Source organism: Penicillium hordei (genome assembly GCF_028827395.1).
Source record: "Penicillium hordei strain IBT 12815 chromosome Unknown utg000003l_segment0_segment0, whole genome shotgun sequence".
Taxonomy (NCBI): Eukaryota; Fungi; Ascomycota; class Eurotiomycetes; order Eurotiales; family Aspergillaceae; genus Penicillium; species Penicillium hordei.
In genome coordinates, this window is record NW_026623144.1 from 389,851 (window position 1) to 407,487 (window position 17,637).

General features: G+C 49.2%; 9 protein-coding genes across 9 annotated transcripts; 5 read left to right on the plus strand and 4 right to left on the minus strand.

Annotated features, from left to right (window-relative positions):
* Window positions 1-466: 466 nt before the first annotated feature.
* xanA (isonitrile hydratase-like protein xanA) lies at window positions 467-1,174 on the plus strand (the record flags this gene model as incomplete). Its single annotated transcript, XM_056896441.1, has 1 exon — window positions 467-1,174. The coding sequence occupies one exon, from the start codon at window positions 467-469 to the stop codon at window positions 1,172-1,174; it is 708 nt and encodes a 235-aa protein (XP_056752226.1).
* Window positions 1,175-2,351: 1,177 nt separating this feature from the next.
* xanB (isocyanide synthase xanB) lies at window positions 2,352-4,509 on the plus strand (the record flags this gene model as incomplete). Its single annotated transcript, XM_056896442.1, has 2 exons — window positions 2,352-2,928; window positions 2,984-4,509. The coding sequence occupies 2 exons, from the start codon at window positions 2,352-2,354 to the stop codon at window positions 4,507-4,509; spliced, it is 2,103 nt and encodes a 700-aa protein (XP_056752227.1).
* Window positions 4,510-5,382: 873 nt separating this feature from the next.
* On the minus strand, window positions 5,383-5,697 carry N7537_005386 (uncharacterized protein; the record flags this gene model as incomplete). The annotated part of the gene is made up of 2 exons (XM_056896443.1): window positions 5,383-5,410; window positions 5,456-5,697. The coding sequence occupies 2 exons, from the start codon at window positions 5,695-5,697 to the stop codon at window positions 5,383-5,385; spliced, it is 270 nt and encodes an 89-aa protein (XP_056752228.1).
* A 75-nt stretch (window positions 5,698-5,772) lies between these two features.
* xanC (transcription factor xanC) lies at window positions 5,773-6,445 on the minus strand (the record flags this gene model as incomplete). The annotated part of the gene is made up of 2 exons (XM_056896444.1): window positions 5,773-6,281; window positions 6,334-6,445. The coding sequence occupies 2 exons, from the start codon at window positions 6,443-6,445 to the stop codon at window positions 5,773-5,775; spliced, it is 621 nt and encodes a 206-aa protein (XP_056752229.1).
* Window positions 6,446-8,236: 1,791 nt separating this feature from the next.
* Window positions 8,237-8,882, plus strand: N7537_005388 (DUF4149 domain-containing protein; the record flags this gene model as incomplete). The annotated part of the gene is made up of 3 exons (XM_056896445.1): window positions 8,237-8,323; window positions 8,378-8,648; window positions 8,719-8,882. The coding sequence occupies 3 exons, from the start codon at window positions 8,237-8,239 to the stop codon at window positions 8,880-8,882; spliced, it is 522 nt and encodes a 173-aa protein (XP_056752230.1).
* Window positions 8,883-9,396: 514 nt separating this feature from the next.
* On the plus strand, window positions 9,397-11,055 carry xanG (cytochrome P450 monooxygenase xanG; the record flags this gene model as incomplete). The annotated part of the gene is made up of 3 exons (XM_056896446.1): window positions 9,397-9,990; window positions 10,068-10,937; window positions 10,993-11,055. The coding sequence occupies 3 exons, from the start codon at window positions 9,397-9,399 to the stop codon at window positions 11,053-11,055; spliced, it is 1,527 nt and encodes a 508-aa protein (XP_056752231.1).
* A 318-nt stretch (window positions 11,056-11,373) lies between these two features.
* On the minus strand, window positions 11,374-12,831 carry N7537_005390 (uncharacterized protein; the record flags this gene model as incomplete). Its single annotated transcript, XM_056896447.1, has 2 exons — window positions 11,374-11,801; window positions 11,880-12,831. 2 exons carry the CDS (start codon window positions 12,829-12,831, stop codon window positions 11,374-11,376), a joined length of 1,380 nt encoding a protein of 459 aa, XP_056752232.1.
* Window positions 12,832-13,599: 768 nt separating this feature from the next.
* N7537_005391 (anaphase promoting complex subunit CDC16) lies at window positions 13,600-15,969 on the minus strand (the record flags this gene model as incomplete). Its single annotated transcript, XM_056896448.1, has 2 exons — window positions 13,600-15,809; window positions 15,873-15,969. 2 exons carry the CDS (start codon window positions 15,967-15,969, stop codon window positions 13,600-13,602), a joined length of 2,307 nt encoding a protein of 768 aa, XP_056752233.1.
* Window positions 15,970-16,463: 494 nt separating this feature from the next.
* Window positions 16,464-17,621, plus strand: N7537_005392 (Saf4/Yju2 family protein; the record flags this gene model as incomplete). The annotated part of the gene is made up of 2 exons (XM_056896449.1): window positions 16,464-16,959; window positions 17,020-17,621. The coding sequence occupies 2 exons, from the start codon at window positions 16,464-16,466 to the stop codon at window positions 17,619-17,621; spliced, it is 1,098 nt and encodes a 365-aa protein (XP_056752234.1).
* Between the last annotated feature and the right edge of the window lie 16 nt (window positions 17,622-17,637).

Sequence of the window (17,637 nt, forward strand, 5' to 3'; positions counted from 1 at the left end):
ATCTCCTCTCATCCTCCTATATAATCCATGACTCTACCCTAATGTGGTTACTTAAACTCCCATCATTTTACCTGATCTTATCTCGCTGGGTAATCCCACGAGATCATTCAACGTGAGACATTTACATCCCCGGGCTCCATACTACTGACACCCGAGACAGCTTAATTTCCAAGCGCACTACGAAGGTCCGATATTATTGGACATTTTGCGAGAACTCCAACCTCCGAATCGGTGAATGAGGAGACCAGCGTAGTACAAAGTCGGGCAGTTATTTACGCCGGAGTCAGCAGAGTCAGAAACGCTCCGAGGTAAAATGCACCTCAGCCTTTCTAATCTTTTTCAAGCGAAACCCAGAATCAGCTCCGGCAATCTCACTACAGTTATTATTTATTCTCCCCACACTCCACCAAAAGACATTTGCCTCGGTACGTCTTGCAAGACCAGATCGCAATTTCTCGTCGCAATTATGTCTTCTGAATCCCCCAACAAGTACTACAAAGTCGGGGTCCTCCTGTTTCCCGGCGCAGACGTTCTCGACTTCGCAGGCCCGATCGAAGTCTTATCCCATGTCTCGCACAACCGAAACCCAGATAGCCCGGACAGAATGTTCGAAATCAAAACTGTCGCTTGCAGCCCCGCCATTCGCGCTGCAAGTTCGCTTACAGTTCACGCAGACCTTCTTTTGCCTGATGCGATGGATCAGATTTCGGACTTTCATATCCTAGTCATCCCTGGTGGCCCCCCGGCGGTGCTGCAGCCACTGATCGAAAACAACGCACTGGAGCTTGATTTGATTCGCAAATTTACAGCCCTACCCGCGGATAAGTCACTAGGCACCCGGAATTTGCTGTCGGTTTGTACCGGCGCCTTTCTGCTCGGGGCCGCAGGTGTACTCGGCGGAATGGCTGTAACGACCCACCATCATGCTCTTGACAGACTTCGAGATATTTGTGCTCGTTCTCATGCTCCAGGTGAGCCTGGTACGACCGTACTGCACAGAAGATATCTTGACGGGGGTCTGTTGAAGGGAGGCGGTGTTCGACTCGTCACGGCGGGGGGGATAAGCTCAGGCTTGGACGCCACATGCTACCTGGTTAGTCAATTGGCAACACATGACATGGCGGCATTTATCGCTCGGGTTATGGAGTATGATTGGCGTGAGCTCGAAGAGTGAGCTACAGGCTTAGCGGTAATGGATGTTATAATGCTGATAAAGCACCGGGGGTGGAATCGGAATTGAACACAGCATAATAGGTATCACAACACGTGTGCTTGGCTTCGTTCAATTTGATCAATTACACAATATATACTTCCCTTGTTGTACTATTTTCTAATCTTGCTATGTAAAACCAATGTAGATGTCACAGAGCGATAGAATTGACGGCTATTTTTAGTTCCCCCCAAGTGAACATTCGTTGATGGGTCAGCCCTCAGGAGAGTCCTGTTACCGTTGGGACCATCATCTTGTATAACCTCACGGTTAATCAGCCGCCAAAACTTTGCTTTGGACTCATTTTCGTTGCCACTACAGCGTGGATCAAACCAACGTTGCCGCTTTCCAGCGGTCCAAGTCAACAGGTTACATGTGTCTTGAATCTGCATAGCATTGCCCAGATAGATTTGTGGTCACTTCTTAGCATTGAGAGCGGGTTGCCGGGGATCCCGAGACCCCCCTTGGAAGACTCATTGACACATATAGGCACAACCATTTCGATTGTCCAATGGATCTGAAACTTTGATGCATCCCTAGTCATCAGAAACAATGGATAATTGTGTCTTTTCTCATTTACTCTGGGAATATCCCTCAAGCCACCTCACTCTTCTGTTCTACGCGAGCTTTGCTGACACTACTGAAAGGATAACTGAAGCTTTCTAAGTTTAAGTTTCTCAGACTCAGCAACCAACCTATTGACAATTCAACTTCAAGCCCTTTACTAAGTCAGCCAAGGCTGTTTAGCGAGTTGCTTCTACTATGACCTCACGAATGAGGTCAAGTCTAGTAGGAAAGCCTGGTGCCAAGTTGTACAGGGTGATGGCCACTCGTTCCATTCGTGCCTGGGATTCCCTAGGTTGAACCTAAGACTTGACTTCTTAGTCCGCATCAGGAGTTACAGTCATCGGAACGGAGGGTAGAACTTGTTAGATTTCCTGTCGCGAGGTCAGTGTTCTGGCCGATGCTGGTTATATAGCACCATCTGGTTCTGGATAAAACAACACATCTTTCCTCAGGACTCAAGTGAGACCAATACAGTTACTTCTCATTCAGACTTTTCTCTCCTACCTTTTCTGGGTAGAACCGTGCCTGACTCAGAGTATCTCCCTTGGCAACATACATTCCACATCGAGTCACGATGGTCGCCTTGGCACCGGGTGCGGACATTGTCCCCACTACATACCACCCCAAGCATGCCGAGAATGGAATTTCTCCCTTCAACAAGGGAATATCCAATCAGAAAGTCACTCTAAAGGCTGTAGATATCACGCCTCCTGAATATGACAGCGCCGATCCGGTGGTTATTACCTCAAACGGCAGTGGTACCAACCAACACGAACAACATGTGCTCAACGACCCCATCGCCTCTGAGATCCCGAAAACCCTTTCTGGAGATGAACTGATGGCTATGGATGTATTGAAGATAATCGAAAGTTATGGTGTTGACTTTGAGAAGTCGGGCATTTCCTGGAAGGGCTTTGAGTCGTTTGTTCCAGTTGTCCTGGGGCAAATCGACAGACAGGAGCCAATCCGCATGATCTTGCCAGCATTCCCTTTCAAATCACCCAATGCGCACAGTAAAGTGCTGGGCAATTTGCCCGACTTTGGTGAAGAATTGGCCTTGGCGCATTTGAATGGGCTTTGCCAAAACATCGGTGAAGTATACGCTCCTGGTGCCGATGTCTACATCAGTTCGGATGGACTTGTATACAATGGTAAGGAAACGAGCAACGCGGATGTTGACAACCATTCAATACTGACATTCGCTAGATATCCTTGGCGTCCCTGATGAAACCGTTTGGGACTATGGAGAAACCCTGCGAAGAATGGCTATCGAGAAAGAGCTCCACCATGTCAAATTCATTCGTCTTTTCGAACTTCTCGAGCATCCATGGTTCCCATCCTCAACTCCAGAAGCCGCCAAGGCATTCTATCTGGCTCACGCTAGTTGCCTCCGCCGCGAGCTGATGTACACATTCGCGGACCCGAGCTTCGACGCGACGGAGGCTATCAAAACCGACAACGATACATGCCTGACGTACCGCGGCTACATCAAATTTTTGACCAAGGATCTAGCCCATTTGGAGGATAAGGACAAATCCATGTCAAAACGCGCCCGACAAGCGCAGATTGCCGACGCAGCACGACAGATGATCATTCGGGGAAAAATGTTTGCGGCTGCCATTAAAGCCAACCGAAAGGACTACGTACGACTATCTATCCACGAGTCCGCGGGCGAAAAAAAGCTTTCCGTCTCGCTTATTCCGCAGATTCGAGGCACGCTAGGGTATACACCTTGGCACTCTTGTGTGGCTGTCGGACTGGACGGTTCGTATCGCACGGTCCATGCCGAAGACGTACGCGACACGCACGATCTCATCTATATGAACGGACAACCATATTTCTTCCGCGAAAGATCGAGTCTCTTTGACTGGACCAAGGACGGCTTATCCGTCAAGTTCGAGCATCTCTATCCCTGCGGACTCATCATCCGCCCCGCCGATATCGACAATGTCAATCCGCCGCCGTCGATCCGCTCCATCCCCATGAAGAAAGTCCGCCAGCTGTCGAACGGTATGTCACCAATTATCATCCGCGGGTTTTCCGAGACTTTAGAAGAAGATCTATATGTCAAGAAGGCAGAAGAGCTTGGCACTATTCTCCCATGGAGCTTCGGTATAATCCAAAAGGTACGGGACAACGGCCGCTCTGACAAGATGGGTAACAACGTGACGTCCAACGAGGCTATGCCTATGCATTTTGATGGGATGTTCAAATTCGACGAGATCACCGACCCAGAAACGGGCGAAAAGAAAAAAGTCCAACATCCACCGGGCTATCAGTTCTTCACTTGTCCTGCCACTGCGCCGAAAGGAAATGGGTATACTTTGTTTGCAAGCTCTCGACTGTTTTTCCGGTACCTGCCTCTTCCATGGTCTTCTGACCGTCTTGAAAAGGTTACCTGGGCTATGGATAATGATGGGTTCTGGGATGCAAAACTTAAGAACTTGCCTTTGATCGTGAAGCATCCTATCTCGGGACTGCCTTGTCTGCGCTGGCATCAGCCTTGGGACTCAACCAAGACCAAATTCTCGACTTGTGATGTTTCAATTGAGAATGACGACAATAGTCTCGTCAAGGTTGTGGATCACATCACATATGACTATAGAGTTTGTCTTCGCTTTGGTTGGGAGAAGGGTGATTTGTTGATTAGTGATAATACTGCCATGCTCCATACTCGTACTGGATATATTAGTAACTGTGATCGGGAGCTGTGGCGAATTCACTGTGATTGAGATGTTCATGTGTCTTGGCTTTTGATCTTGTGTTATTTGCTTTCTGTCATTCTTTTCTGTCTGCGCTTGGTCACTCGTTTTTCCATATATCTGGCTTGTTTTTTGCGCGAAGTTGCTAAGTATTTTAAAGCAATTACACACGTCTTCAATGCAATATCCACTAGATTTCGAAGCAGGTGTTTTCGAATATCTTCCATGCTTAGTCTCTACAATATGAATATAATACAGCACTCTCCCCTCGTTACTATTTGACATGTCTAACGCCTATTAGTTACAAGGCACCGGCCCAATAATTAGTATTCTACCAATCCCTAAATATTTATCTTCAATGTGGGAATGAAGTAAAGCCGAACTTGGTGCAGGTGGTTAAAATTGCAGGTTTCGCCTTGGCCAAAGTGGCCCGAGTTACCATTTCGGGCACTCGACGAGTAAACCCTGTGTTGAAATATGTTGCTCATTCATTAATTTACGGTTGTATCTTTCCAAGTCCCCCCAGAATCACTACCTAGATATCTATCATGGCCTCTTCGGCCTAGTTTCCAGTCTTCCCCTTCTAAGCCCCGCGTGTTGATGCGTTACACTCATTGATATCATTTCAGGTCTCGCAGCACAAAGTACTGCTTTCCTCTCAATATTCTCTCAGCTAGTTACTCTCGACAGGAAGTTTCTAATTCGGTCATGCTAAAAGTTTCTCTTCTAGCCCGCTATTATCTGAAATTTGCTCGATCAATACTCAGTTCGGTAAAAAGTAGATTGCTCTCTAGACAGTAAAAATCATGATATATGCACAATTCGTCCATACCCGCTCTTTGTGTATATCTGGCTTTCAGTCCTATTCTACCACCTCTATCTTTGTACACAACCACAACAGACTCACACCATCCTAACAGGGAAGCCTCCCCTTGGTGAGACTGTATTTACCGTCTTGCGCAAAGGACACACTTACGGATATGACCCCCCGTCCATCCATGGCCTTGAAGTGGAGTGCGCAGAATTCCCAGAATGGACATTGTGAGGATAACACAGACAACCTATATTCCGTGAGTTAGGCTGCTGTGATGGAGGGTCCTGTTCCGAACCATTCTGACTAGTCCTATAGGGAGAGGATGGTGAAGGGAACGAAGACATAGAGGCCGATGCTGGAGACTCTGGAGGAACCAGAACAATCACTTTGCATTGTGGAGACATCGTGTTGATGACCTGGATAATTTGAGACAGTGCCTCTTCTGTTCTTTGTCAGTTCCTTGGTTTAAATGATAATTTCTATACCATGTAGTTGGAGTACTGACCAGTCGCAACGTAGTACAGCGGCTGATTGGGCGCTGATGTAGACAAGGGGTCTGGTGTGAAGGTCTCCGGGGTACTTATCACTTCCCTGTATGTATCGTAGTTGATACCAGAGCTGGGAGGTGACGTGCTGTGGATTGGCTGTGCCGGGGCGCTTGTCATAGGAGATATTGGACTTGCTTCACTGACTGTGGTAAATTGGGAAAGATCGCTGGGATACACGTGTTGTGGGAATGTGTTAAAGTCGTTCGGCCAGGACTGAGAGAGCGGGGGATATGATGGCATGAATGAAGTACACTGGTCTGGGGTTAAAGGGGACAGATCTCGCGAGGTGAATTCGAGCTCATTCTTCGGAGACGAGTGAGACCTTGGGAATAGCGATGGGTTATATGCCTGGTCCCACCCATTGAGAGCAGCAGCAGCTCTGAGTTCATTGGCGATGACGCGCTCTTGAAGTTTTGTAATGCGTTCTCTTATTTTGCGACCTATATTTTGTCAGTGAAAAACTTATCTTCTCTGTTGGTGGCAATATCTTACGGTGATTTCTTTGAGAGAGGCGGTTCTGCAATCTCCTTCTTTCCAGCGGATCTTGTGTTTGGTTGAGGATATCCTCGTCCTTAGGACTCGTAGGCTGATCTTCCATCTTCATCTTGTAGAGTGTTGCTGTGGTGTGTTATAGGTTTGACGGATACTATCGTGCTCGAGGATGCTGCATATCTCATATAAGTTCTTTCGGTAGAAGTTTCGAGTCTCGAAGTGTTCAGTGCGGAAACTCAGAAGCAAAATACATATTACCGTCAGCCTCTCTTTGCTTTATACAGGCCGTGCACCCACGAGGAAAAATCGCGCCTGATCTTACTGTGTGACGCAGCTTGTACAACGGGTCTTCGGTGATCGATGATTCGGTCTGAAAGCCACTGGTTCAACCTCCGCTTTTTCAGCCGCGTGATGTTATTTGGTCTGGGCATGTCAAACTACTTGCCCTTCTCAGCTTGCCCATTACTTGTAGACAAAGCTCTTGTGCAGAATTGAGCATTCTGGGAGAAGGTTTCAGGATGGTCACACGAGGTGGTGTAATCAAAGGCTATCCCCGGCCTGGACATGTGTTTGGACATGGCGCTGCCCTGGATTCTCATTATTCTCATTCCTTTGTTCCAACAGTTTGGGATTTAGTAAAAACTATGAGGCCCTCAGCTTGGGCCCACCTCGATGGCTCAAAGTCTCGCGTATCGGAGCCCAACAACCTGTTTTAGACGCTTGATGTGACAAGACCGTGCTACATTGTTCTGGGTGGTAACCTACTTACCCCCGGTACTTTTGGATGATTGTACCCGCCTACTTATACTTCGAATCACATGTAGGTGTCGAAGTATCGTGTCGTAGCGTCGGACATCTCCGAATTCAGCCTTTATACTACCTAATTACACAGACCCACGTGGCAAGGGCAATCGCCATGATCTTGTGTTCAAGCTGAGAATGAACCAGACAGACGTTCTCTTATTGGGTTTCATCCGTCTCCATACCACACTCATCAGCAGTTCGCAGAAAGACAGGGAGGCTAGGGCTATTGTGGCAGGCTACCAGTTGCAAGGCAATCACCGCTAGTACAACCTTCAACGTAAAGTCTAAAAATAAGACATTGACGGGCCTTGGCCCCTCCTGCAAGAACAATGAGCTCACGCTGGATATACTCCGGGTTTAACCCAACCCGGTTGTCATATACCTTCTTTTACTCTGGGTTTTGGGGAGGTCACATTATCTACTCAACTTCACATTACCTTCTCAATCGTTCTCAATCGTTCTCAATTCTTCTTGGTTCAGTAGTTCAAGAATATAGCATTGAGCACCTCCCGAGGGAAGTCATCTGTGCTGTTGCGTCATAGATGGGCTGATTCCCAGTGTTGGTCCAACAACGTAGTGTGAATGAACTTCTTTCATGAACCTAGCTAACTGCTAGGTGGTGCTACTTTGACCACTCTTCCATGTCCCCCGGGATACATATGCATGTGAGATCCAGGCGTAGGGAATAGCGGAAGATCCGGTTCGGTTTGTCGCTGGATTGCATTCTGGAACGCAAATTCCTTTGTGTAACGGAGTGAGAGAAGCTTTATCCCGCAAATGATTTGTGCAGCACACCTAGGATTGTATCAGCATATAGTATTCATGCTATAGTAGAATGTATGGGATATAAGCCAATATTTATATAATACGATTACAACCAATCAACTTCTGCATGTTAGGCATAAACATCCAAGTGAAGAAAATTGACATCTCACGTCCATCAGCCTTGACTTGACTTTGTTGGTCGACATCTCAGCCAGTAAGCAGCCAAGGATTCCGTACACAGCCGGGCCCCCAAATAGTACCACACTCTCCAATTCTACCATCTTCCCCTCTTCCAGTCACAACACACTTCATGCTACCATCACAGCTTGACATAATGGAGGCTTTTCTCGACATAGTTGGCAATCTTCTCCCATATCATCTTCTGTCCTATGGCGCTCTTCTCGGAACAGAGCTCTACCAGGTACGTTTCTTATCTCTCGAACAAACAAGAAATCTTGTGATTAACCAAATACAGAGCTTTGTTAATACAAAAATATGCTACCAAGCCTTACCAATGAAGGAGTTCATCCAGCTCCAAAAGCGTCTTTTCCCCATCTACTTCGGAACACAAGTCGGACTCACAGCGTTGACGGCAGCAACACACCCACCGTACAGTATTTTGTCACTGGTCCAAGATCCATGGAGTGTAGCTCCTCTTGCTATTGTTGGATTGACCGGATGTCTGAATTGGTTCATCTACGGGCCTCGGACGACAACTGCAACGTTGGTCAGGAGGGCACTACAAGGTGGGTTTGCGTTTACATGGATCCGCCTCATTTTTTAAACTATGCAGCTAACATTTTATTGTACCCACAGAAAGCGAGACTACCGATACTGACGCCCGTGGGTCAAAGGTGCATCGGGCTAACCGCAATTTCGCACGAAATCACGCAATGGCCATCCATTTGAATGCTATTGCCATGATAGCTACTGTATTTTATGGGTTCTCGCTGTCTGCTACGCTTAGGGCAGGAATTTAGAGACGATTCCATCGTATCACGGAACTTTGCTGCATGTGTGGCTATAGTGACAGGGTTGTGAACGTGTTCATATTATATCACTTCTCGACCCTTGATATTGTTTGGCTTTTAAATTCATCTCCACTCTGTTATTGAAGATGTTCCACCTACGTAAGAATGAAGGTAACTTTTTTTGAATAGCATCATTAAACATTGAGCTTTTCATTCTATGTGGTAGACGACCCCGACGGATACAACACAATGTTTAGTGCCTATCCCAATACACCGAACCCTATCCCAAAACAAAAGCTACCTATCAGTAAAACTCAGCAGAAACTTAACCAACAATAGCCACCATGGGCAGTGTGACATCAGTGGAAGTGTGTTGACTTCCGCTGACACTAGGTGCATTAGGGCACGGAGCTCCGAGTAGACACCCAACTCTCTATATAGCACTAGCAAGAGAGTATCAAAATCGCATTTCTATTATCTTAAATCCTTGTTTCCACAGAATCCCTCAAACCGAATCCCTACCATGCCGTTACCCTCTATACTCCTCTCTGCCCTCTTAACCTTTGTGCTCCCACCCCTCCTCTTCCTAATCTGGTACCTCCATATCCCCCGAAACCTCCCAAACCTTCCCCAAATCCCAATCTATGTCTCAATCCTCGGCCTCTGGTCCTCAATGGGTCAGGATGAGATCTACGAACGCTGGTTCAGGGCTCCACTAGAGAAACACGGCGCCGTGCTAGTCTGGTTCGCAGGACGTTGGAGCGTTCTCGTCTCACGACCGGATTGGTTAACCGATATGTTTCGCAATGAACAATTATATGCAAAAGCAGGGAGTCAGATTAAAGTCCCGCATGCTGTCATTGCGACGCTTGTTGGTGATAACATTATCAATGCCCATGGTGAGAATTGGAGGCTGTATACTGGTATTATGAAGGCTGGGTTGCAGAAGAAGGTTTTTGAGACGACTTCTTTGTTGAAACAGTCGAGGAGGCTAGTTGATGTTTTGATTGATCTGCAGAAGAAGACTGGAGCCAACAAGGGTATTCTGGTTATGGCAGATGTACAGAAATGGGCTGTTGATGTGATGGGCGAAAATTTCTTGGATTTGGATTTGAAGGTATCAACCATCAACCTGCAATGAACATCCAATTCCCAATCCTACAGTTTAATCCATACTAACGAAGCCTCTGGCAGAGTCTGGGCCAACCAGACGGCGCCGTCCGAATCGAAGCCCTCCAATCCATAATCAAAGCAACCCTCTTCAAACCAATGTACTTCAGTTTCCCCGATCTTGACCACTTCCCCTGGCTACTACCCTCACGCAAACGCGCGTACCAAATAATGCACGAATTCGACAACCGACTGTACACAATGATAATGAACATGCTCCACAAGCGCACACAAGACAAACCCACGCAATCCGAAGAAATGGTCTCGCACATGCTGGGGGAAGCATACACATCTGGCCGAATAACCGAGAAGCAATTCCGCGATAATCTAAAGATAACCTTTTTAACGGCCCACGAGAATGCCCAGCAACTCGTTACGTCGATGTTCTGGCAGCTGGGGACACGAGTCGATATTCAAGATCGATTACGGGAGGAGATCCTGACTACAGCAAAAGCCCATCCAAATCCATCCCAGGAAATTATCAACAGTCTACCGTACCTGACGGCCGTGGTGTTGGAACTACTTCGTCTCTTCCCGCCTGTATGTCAGCTGATTAACCGAGTCGCGTTACAGCCCGCGTTACTGGGTGGTGAACTTCCTATCCCAAAGGGGGCATTTGTGGGATGGAATGCTTGGGCCGTGCATAGTAACCCCGAAGTATGGGGTTCTGATGCGCGAGAGTTCCGGGCTGAGAGGTGGGGGGATACTGTTGAGGAGATGCAGGGGCGGTTTCGGAGGGAGACGGTTCGGGGCACGTATATTCCGTTTAATGCGCATAAGCGGAAGTGCCTTGGGCAGGGGTTTGCGTTGTTGCAGGTGAAGATTTTGTTGTTTGTTTTGTTGGGGAGGGTTAGGTGGGTTGTTGATCCTCAGTATCGGTTGAAGATGACGCCGGTATGTTCCCCCCTCTAGGTACTGGTGGGTATAATTGATGTACTGATTTGAATAGGGTGGGATCCTGGCACCGCTGGGTTGTCGGGTTATTTTGACCGAGTTGGAGACTTCGGCGTAAGGTAAAGACACCGAGTCATACTGGTTGACGGATGATTGGTATCACATATATTGGTGATTGATATGAAAGAAGGCGCTAGAAGAGTGGCAATGGACTAGAATGAGGCAAAGAAGCACTATATGATCGAAGAAACGTGGGATTAACATCCCAATTTGATCGAATGACCTCTAAATTGTCTAATTGTCTAAGATAATCGCTCTCGTGGTATCATATGTACCAAGGGGAAAAAACTTCAATCCCTAAAACGCCTTTCTTTTTAAAAAAAGAAAAAAGACCGGACGGATCTATCCTGGTTGCATATGGTTACAAGATAGCTTGTCATTGTGCAGTTCTAGTAGCCTCGAATTCGTACATCTTCATGCTTTCTAGAAGGACAAACGATTCGTATCGAAGCCCTCGTTCGCGGTCTTTGGTTTCGGACCACTGCTCGACGGTCCCAATCCAGACATCAGCATAGCCATCGAACAATGACCGCCAGTAACAGGCTTCAGCGGCGGGTGTGAGATATCGCTCACGGAAAGTCTTCACACTGTTGTTAGCGATGCGCTGTGCAAGTTTAGTGTTGCTAACGAGGGGCTCCATCTTTTCCGGTAAGTCGGTGAAATCGCGCTTGACCTCGATATAGTTTTGGTTGGGACCGTCTGCCACCAATAGATAGTGGTGATGTTGAATGAATTGGAGTTTGTGTGCGACAATGACAGAATTGCAGGCCTGCCGATATTTTAATGAAGCCGAATAAGAGCGACCTAAATGGTTCGAGTGGTTGGTTGATATGTCCACGTCGCAATAGGTCGCAATAGGAGAATAAAAGAAATCACACTCACCTTCAACATGCGCAATAAACATATAATGGCAATGATCTTCCATCCTCAGGACATTCGAACCCGTATTCCAATCAACCTGCTCAACATCGCCCCACGATTCGTCCCTAGCGGCCTCCATTAACGCACGTCGCAATTTTGGCGCGAAACTGGGCTTCCCCCGCCAGACCAACCGAGGCGTTTTCTCTGACCAGGGGATATCCATCCTCTCGATTCGCTCAACAACCTGGTCATATGGCCCCATGTAATTGTCCCGGTTATCCCAGGCCCAGAAGCTAAAATCCGGCATAAGCCAAACTCCCTCTTCCCTGGACGTGCGTGAAAACACCCAAACCGGCCATTCGGAATTGGTCACATCGTCGACCTTATCTTCCACCGAGAACACAAATTCAAAGTCTCGCCGAGAAACTCGTTCCGGGTCGGCGGCCAGCGCACGATGGATTGAGCTCAACGTCCCCAGAATTTTCCGCCGATGATCCTCGCCCTTAGATCGCGCCGCCACCACATATAATCGTCCATTGGAGATAAATGCGCGCGCCATACCATGTTGGATTGGGATGGTGTCCAGGTCCACAGACGACAGTCGACCGTGCGAAGACCAGAATTTGACGCCGCGCGCGAAGTCCTCGAATAACCCGAGGAACGCGGATTTGCACTGGCTGTTGCCTAGGGCCTCGTTGCGACCATCCCGGGTATATTCAAAGGACCAAGCGCGGGAGGTGTCTGCTGGGAGACCGGGTTCGGGGCAGGTGAGACATGTCGAGCATTGGAAGGTGGTGGAGGATTCGCAGGCGCAGTGTCCGGCGGGGATCAACTGGGTGAGGACGGGATGAATGTATTCTCTGTCGGAGTTCATGCCAAACCAAATGACAATGATGGCACTGAAGCTAAATGCGGTTATGACGCAGAGAAGCGACAAACCGTGTCGCGAGTGAATTGGAAATGAGGCTGTCATGGTGATCTAGACTTGCACGGCATGATCTGGGAATGGCTTGACGTTTGTCTTGGTATGTGAATAGTATAGTCTGAAGAGTGTTTCAAAGTGGGAAGAAGCATAATGGCAAAAGAGAAGGGGCATCAAGCCCTGAAACAATGCTTATAAAGTGTAGCGGTGGGCAAATATGAATGAGAGTTCCCTCCAAATACCAGCATTGGTGAACCCCAGGCTGACCCCAGTGGGGAGCGGCGTCATCGTTCTAACTTCATATTGGTACTTTTGATTGGTTTGATATAATTAGATTGGTTGGATAGGAATAATCCTCCGAGATATATGGAGAGAAAGAAATATAATGAACAGAGCAGAGTAAAGGCGTGAAGAAAAAGGATTGCCAGTTGTTCATTGTCCTGGATGGGGAAGCTTGATCCTTTGAGATTTATGGAGTTATACGGGATATAGTACTGACATGGTCCTTTTGATCTACACTACTTTGCCCCTAGTGGCTAATAGGCGAGACGCTATAGGAAATTAGCCTTAGGGGCCGAAGGCTAAAGTCAAGTGGATAGGGCTCTGTTTGAACTACCGTTTCCCACTTCAGACTAGATACAGATATAAGCAATGCCTCTAACAATGTCAGCTTGATCATCTACTATGAGAATCCATTACAGCAAAAAAAAAAAAAACACACTAATTGCCCAACCGCCTAGCCAATTTTCCTTGGCAGAAACGCCCGCAATGCATGGAAAATAACGCAAAATGTCACCTAGAGAGGATTCAAAACCTTCGTCACTGCCCAGAGTGACTCCGTCCATGTCGTATTCCCCGACTGCGACTGGATGGAGCAGGTGTCTGACTGGCATCCATATCCGGGGTAGCAGGTACTGCGGGTCGACGTTGTCGGCTGTGTCGCACACGACCGAGAGCTCGGCGCAAAAGTCCGTCAGCTTCGTCGTCGAGATCCATTTCCACCTTTTCATCTTCGGCTGGGGGCGTGGCGACATGAGCCGCCTCCTCCGTCCACCCTTCTACAAAGGGCTCTTGACGTCCACGTCGTCGAGACATCTCTTCCGGGGCGACTCGCTCTTTCCCCTTATGTTCACGGGACCGGGTAGATCCCCGACGCTTGGAGGAGGTTGCACTGGCTTCTCGCATACTCTCCTCAAAAGCTGTGCGGTCCTTCTGTCGCCCCTCTAAGGCCCAGAGCTCGAGTGCACGTGAAAGTAATGTGCCCGCCACACCTGCACCCCCGGCTGCATCACCACCGCCACTCGCCCCAAGTACACGCACGGCCTCATGCAAGGCAGTCACCGCGTCAGTGATTCGTCCCAACTCCAGTAACACAAGGCCACGAGACGTATGAAGAGAACCCGTCAGCCCCCGATCTTCGTAGCCCCCAACCCCAGACGCGGTAGCGATCGCCCCTGAGCCACCCGTTCCACCCCCCAAAAACGGCGAGTAGCCCATGCTGCTCCCTCCCGCACCCACGCGGAGACATTCATCAAATTCACGAAGGGATTCGGACAGACGGCCCATGCGGCGTAAGGCATGACCTAGGTTTGCACGTGTAGCCACCCAGGCACTGGGTTCGCAGTGGAGAGAAGTAGCCAGCGCTAGTGCTTGCCCAAACAATTCAATGGCACCGCTAAGATGATTCTGATGGTAAAGGACAACTCCAAGTTCGTTGAGGACTAATGGGTCCCCGCCGACGGCTGAGACAATTCCGGAGGGATTAGGTGCCAGGGAAGGGACAGAGCCGGGGGCAGCTCCAGTCGACATGGCGTGAGCAGCACATAGATACTCGTGCGCCAGAGACATATTATTGAGAGCGAGATGCTGCATTCCCAAGAAGAGTTGTGGGAGATGGCTCCCTTGGAAAAGGCGAGCAGCAGTACTGTACGCTGCAATGGCTTGGTCGTGTTCACCCTCTGCGGCAAAGGTGTGCGCAAATCCAATCCAAGCCGGAGCCGAATGTGGATCTAGTAATGAGGCCTTCGAGAAGAAGCGTCGCGCCTCAGCGACCTTTGATACCGACAGATAGTACACTCCGATTGCCAGGTATGTGTAAGGCTCCTCGGGGGAGTGATCCGCAAGCATATGAGAAAGTAAGAATAGGGCATTCGTGGCACCGGTCTCGTAAAGGCAAGCCAAGTGGAGCGGATAAATTGCTGGAGCATGGCCAAGGTTGTTTTGTGCGGGAATGCTGGGATTTGTGGAGGCCAGGTCGGTTGATTGAGATGTAGAGAGGATAGAGGACGTCAGTTCTAAAGCTTCTGCAAACCGGCATTGCGTGTACAGAGCTTCCGCGCGGGATAAAAGGATATCGGGGTTCTCTGCAAGATTATAATGTGTGGATAGGGTTTCGGTGGCGTCGGAGAGGATGGTAGGAGAGGAGTATTTCGATAGACGGGTCGTGTACAGCATCTTCGTAAAGTGGGCGGCCTCTTGTGCCATCATGGGATCGGGGGAGGAGACGGAATCGAAGTCTAGTGATTCAAGGAATTCCAATTCTTCCGTGGGAGACATTAAAGAGTTCTTCATCAGCTGGTCAAATGCTTCAAAACACTGCACATCAATGCGCACAGCGTCCTTGTAACAGTCCCGCGCACGATCAAATGCATTCTGCTTCGCGAAGCACAGTCCCCGTAAATAACACATGGCGGCTTCAAATCGTACATTGTTGGCATCCTCACGTTCTCGCTCCTCGGCCCGATCACTCCGCGGCGTCGCGCTCTTCCCGTTGCGCAGTGTGACATGGCTTTGGTGTTGGATCTTGCGGCGAGTGTGGTTATTGCGGATGAGGTCTGTGGGGTTGTGTTCACTGAGAATAGAGAGGGCTTGTTCGAATTGATTCTGTTTTATGTAGCAGTGCGCAGCAAGGTAACGACAGGCGGTGCTTCGGGAAACGAGATCCTTGCGTGACAGAAGGGCCAAGGCGCGCGTGAAGTTGTTATTCGAGAAGTGTACCTGAGCCAGCCAAAACGCGTCGGAATCACTGTCTTCGCCAGCAAGTCAGTATCCATTGTATTGTTTTGGATATCCACGCTGCTTGTATTCCTTACTGGTTAGCGCCAGGACTTTGTCCCCAATGTAGATTGCGGAATCATGCTGGCCACGGTTTAACGCGTCCTGCCGCCAGGAGCGCAGGAACCTTTCCATATTGACAGATGGGGCGCGTTAAGGAATGGCTTCACAGAGAAAACAGACATGGAGAGATTCCTCTTAGAAGCTGGAGATATCCTCCAAGCAATGCAAGTAGCAACTTTCACATGAGCGGGTCCTTGGCCTATTTTGAACCAAACAGTGGTCCGTGCGTACTTGTGATGCCGGGACCTGTAGCTTCTACATTCATTATTTAGAATTAATCACACATATGTAGTGTCTGAACCATTCAATCTTACTGATATTATGTAGTAGTACTCGTATTTGTACTATAGCTAGTTCGAGGTTGAGCGATGGCATGTAATGGAAGTTTCAATGTTCCTTCCCTATTCATCGTTGGGGCGCACCTTCTGCTTTGGGCGTAGCGAGACTCCCTCGGGTAAGCTTCCCTTCTCGTGGTCTTCCCACGTGATTTTTGACCTCGGCACACCTCCGAGTTCTCGTTATCGCTATCGCTGTTATCGCTCCCGTTATCGTTATCGCTAGCCGCGATGCGTTTAAGTCCCGTAGCGGGTTACCTGAAGCGTATCCGGGAGGCTGATTCGGATGACTCCCACGTGATCACCGAGTCGGTAGCCCCGCGCGTCGCGCGCGGCCCGCAGCTCCCAGACGAGGTTTGTCGATCTCCCACCTCCATCACTTCTCCCACTTCCACCACTCCCCCTAATTCCCTTCGCTATCAAAGCATCATGGCTGAGCGAAAGGTTCTTTCAAAGTATTACCCACCGGACTTCGATCCCACTGCCATCGAGAACAAAAAGCGTTCTCGCAAGGATGGAAAACCCGAAGCGAAGCTGTCCGCCAGCCGTCTGATGACACCCTTCTCGATGAAATGCACCCACTGTGGCGAGTACATTCCAAAGGGTCGCAAGTTCAACGCGCGCAAGGAGACACTTGATGAGAAGTACCTGTCAATTTCGGTATTCCGCTTCTACATCCGTTGCACTCGATGCAGTGGCGAGATAACCTTCCGCACCGACCCCAAGAGTGAGTTTCAAATCATGCTCCCATCCACTTCCCCATATCAAAACTAACGTTATTTACTAGATGGCGACTACCAGTGCGAGCGTGGCGCAAAGCGCAACTTCGAAGTTTGGCGCGACGCCACAGACGAGAAATACAACGACGAGACTGAGGAGCAGACACTCGACCGCCTCGAGAAGGAACATGGCGCCAAGGAAGAACAACTTGAGCGAGACAAGATGGCCGAACTCGAAGACAAGATGCTCGACTCCAAGCGCGAGATGCAAATCGCTGACGCCCTCGACGAAATTCGCACTCGCAACGCCCGCATCGAGCGCACCGAGGCCCGCGGCGACGAGGCTGCTATGGCTACTGTTCAGCAGAAGATCGACGAGGAGGCCCTTCGCCGCGCCAAGGCCGAAGAAGAGGACCGGGCGGCTATTCGCGAGGAGTTCAGAGCAAAGAAGCATGCTGCAGAGCAGGCAGCCTTGGAAAAGGAATACGAAGAATCGCATTCGGCAGAGGCTGCGGCTCGCCGGGCTGCATGGTGGAAGGAGGGTCGCGAGATGCGTCGTCGTCGCCTTGCCAACCTGCGCGCTCGCAAGGCTAAGGGCTTGACCAAGCCCAAGCCTACCCCCAGCGCCCAACCTACCAACAGCACCCAGGCTACCCCCAGCGAGGAATAATTTCCTTCGCAGTTCC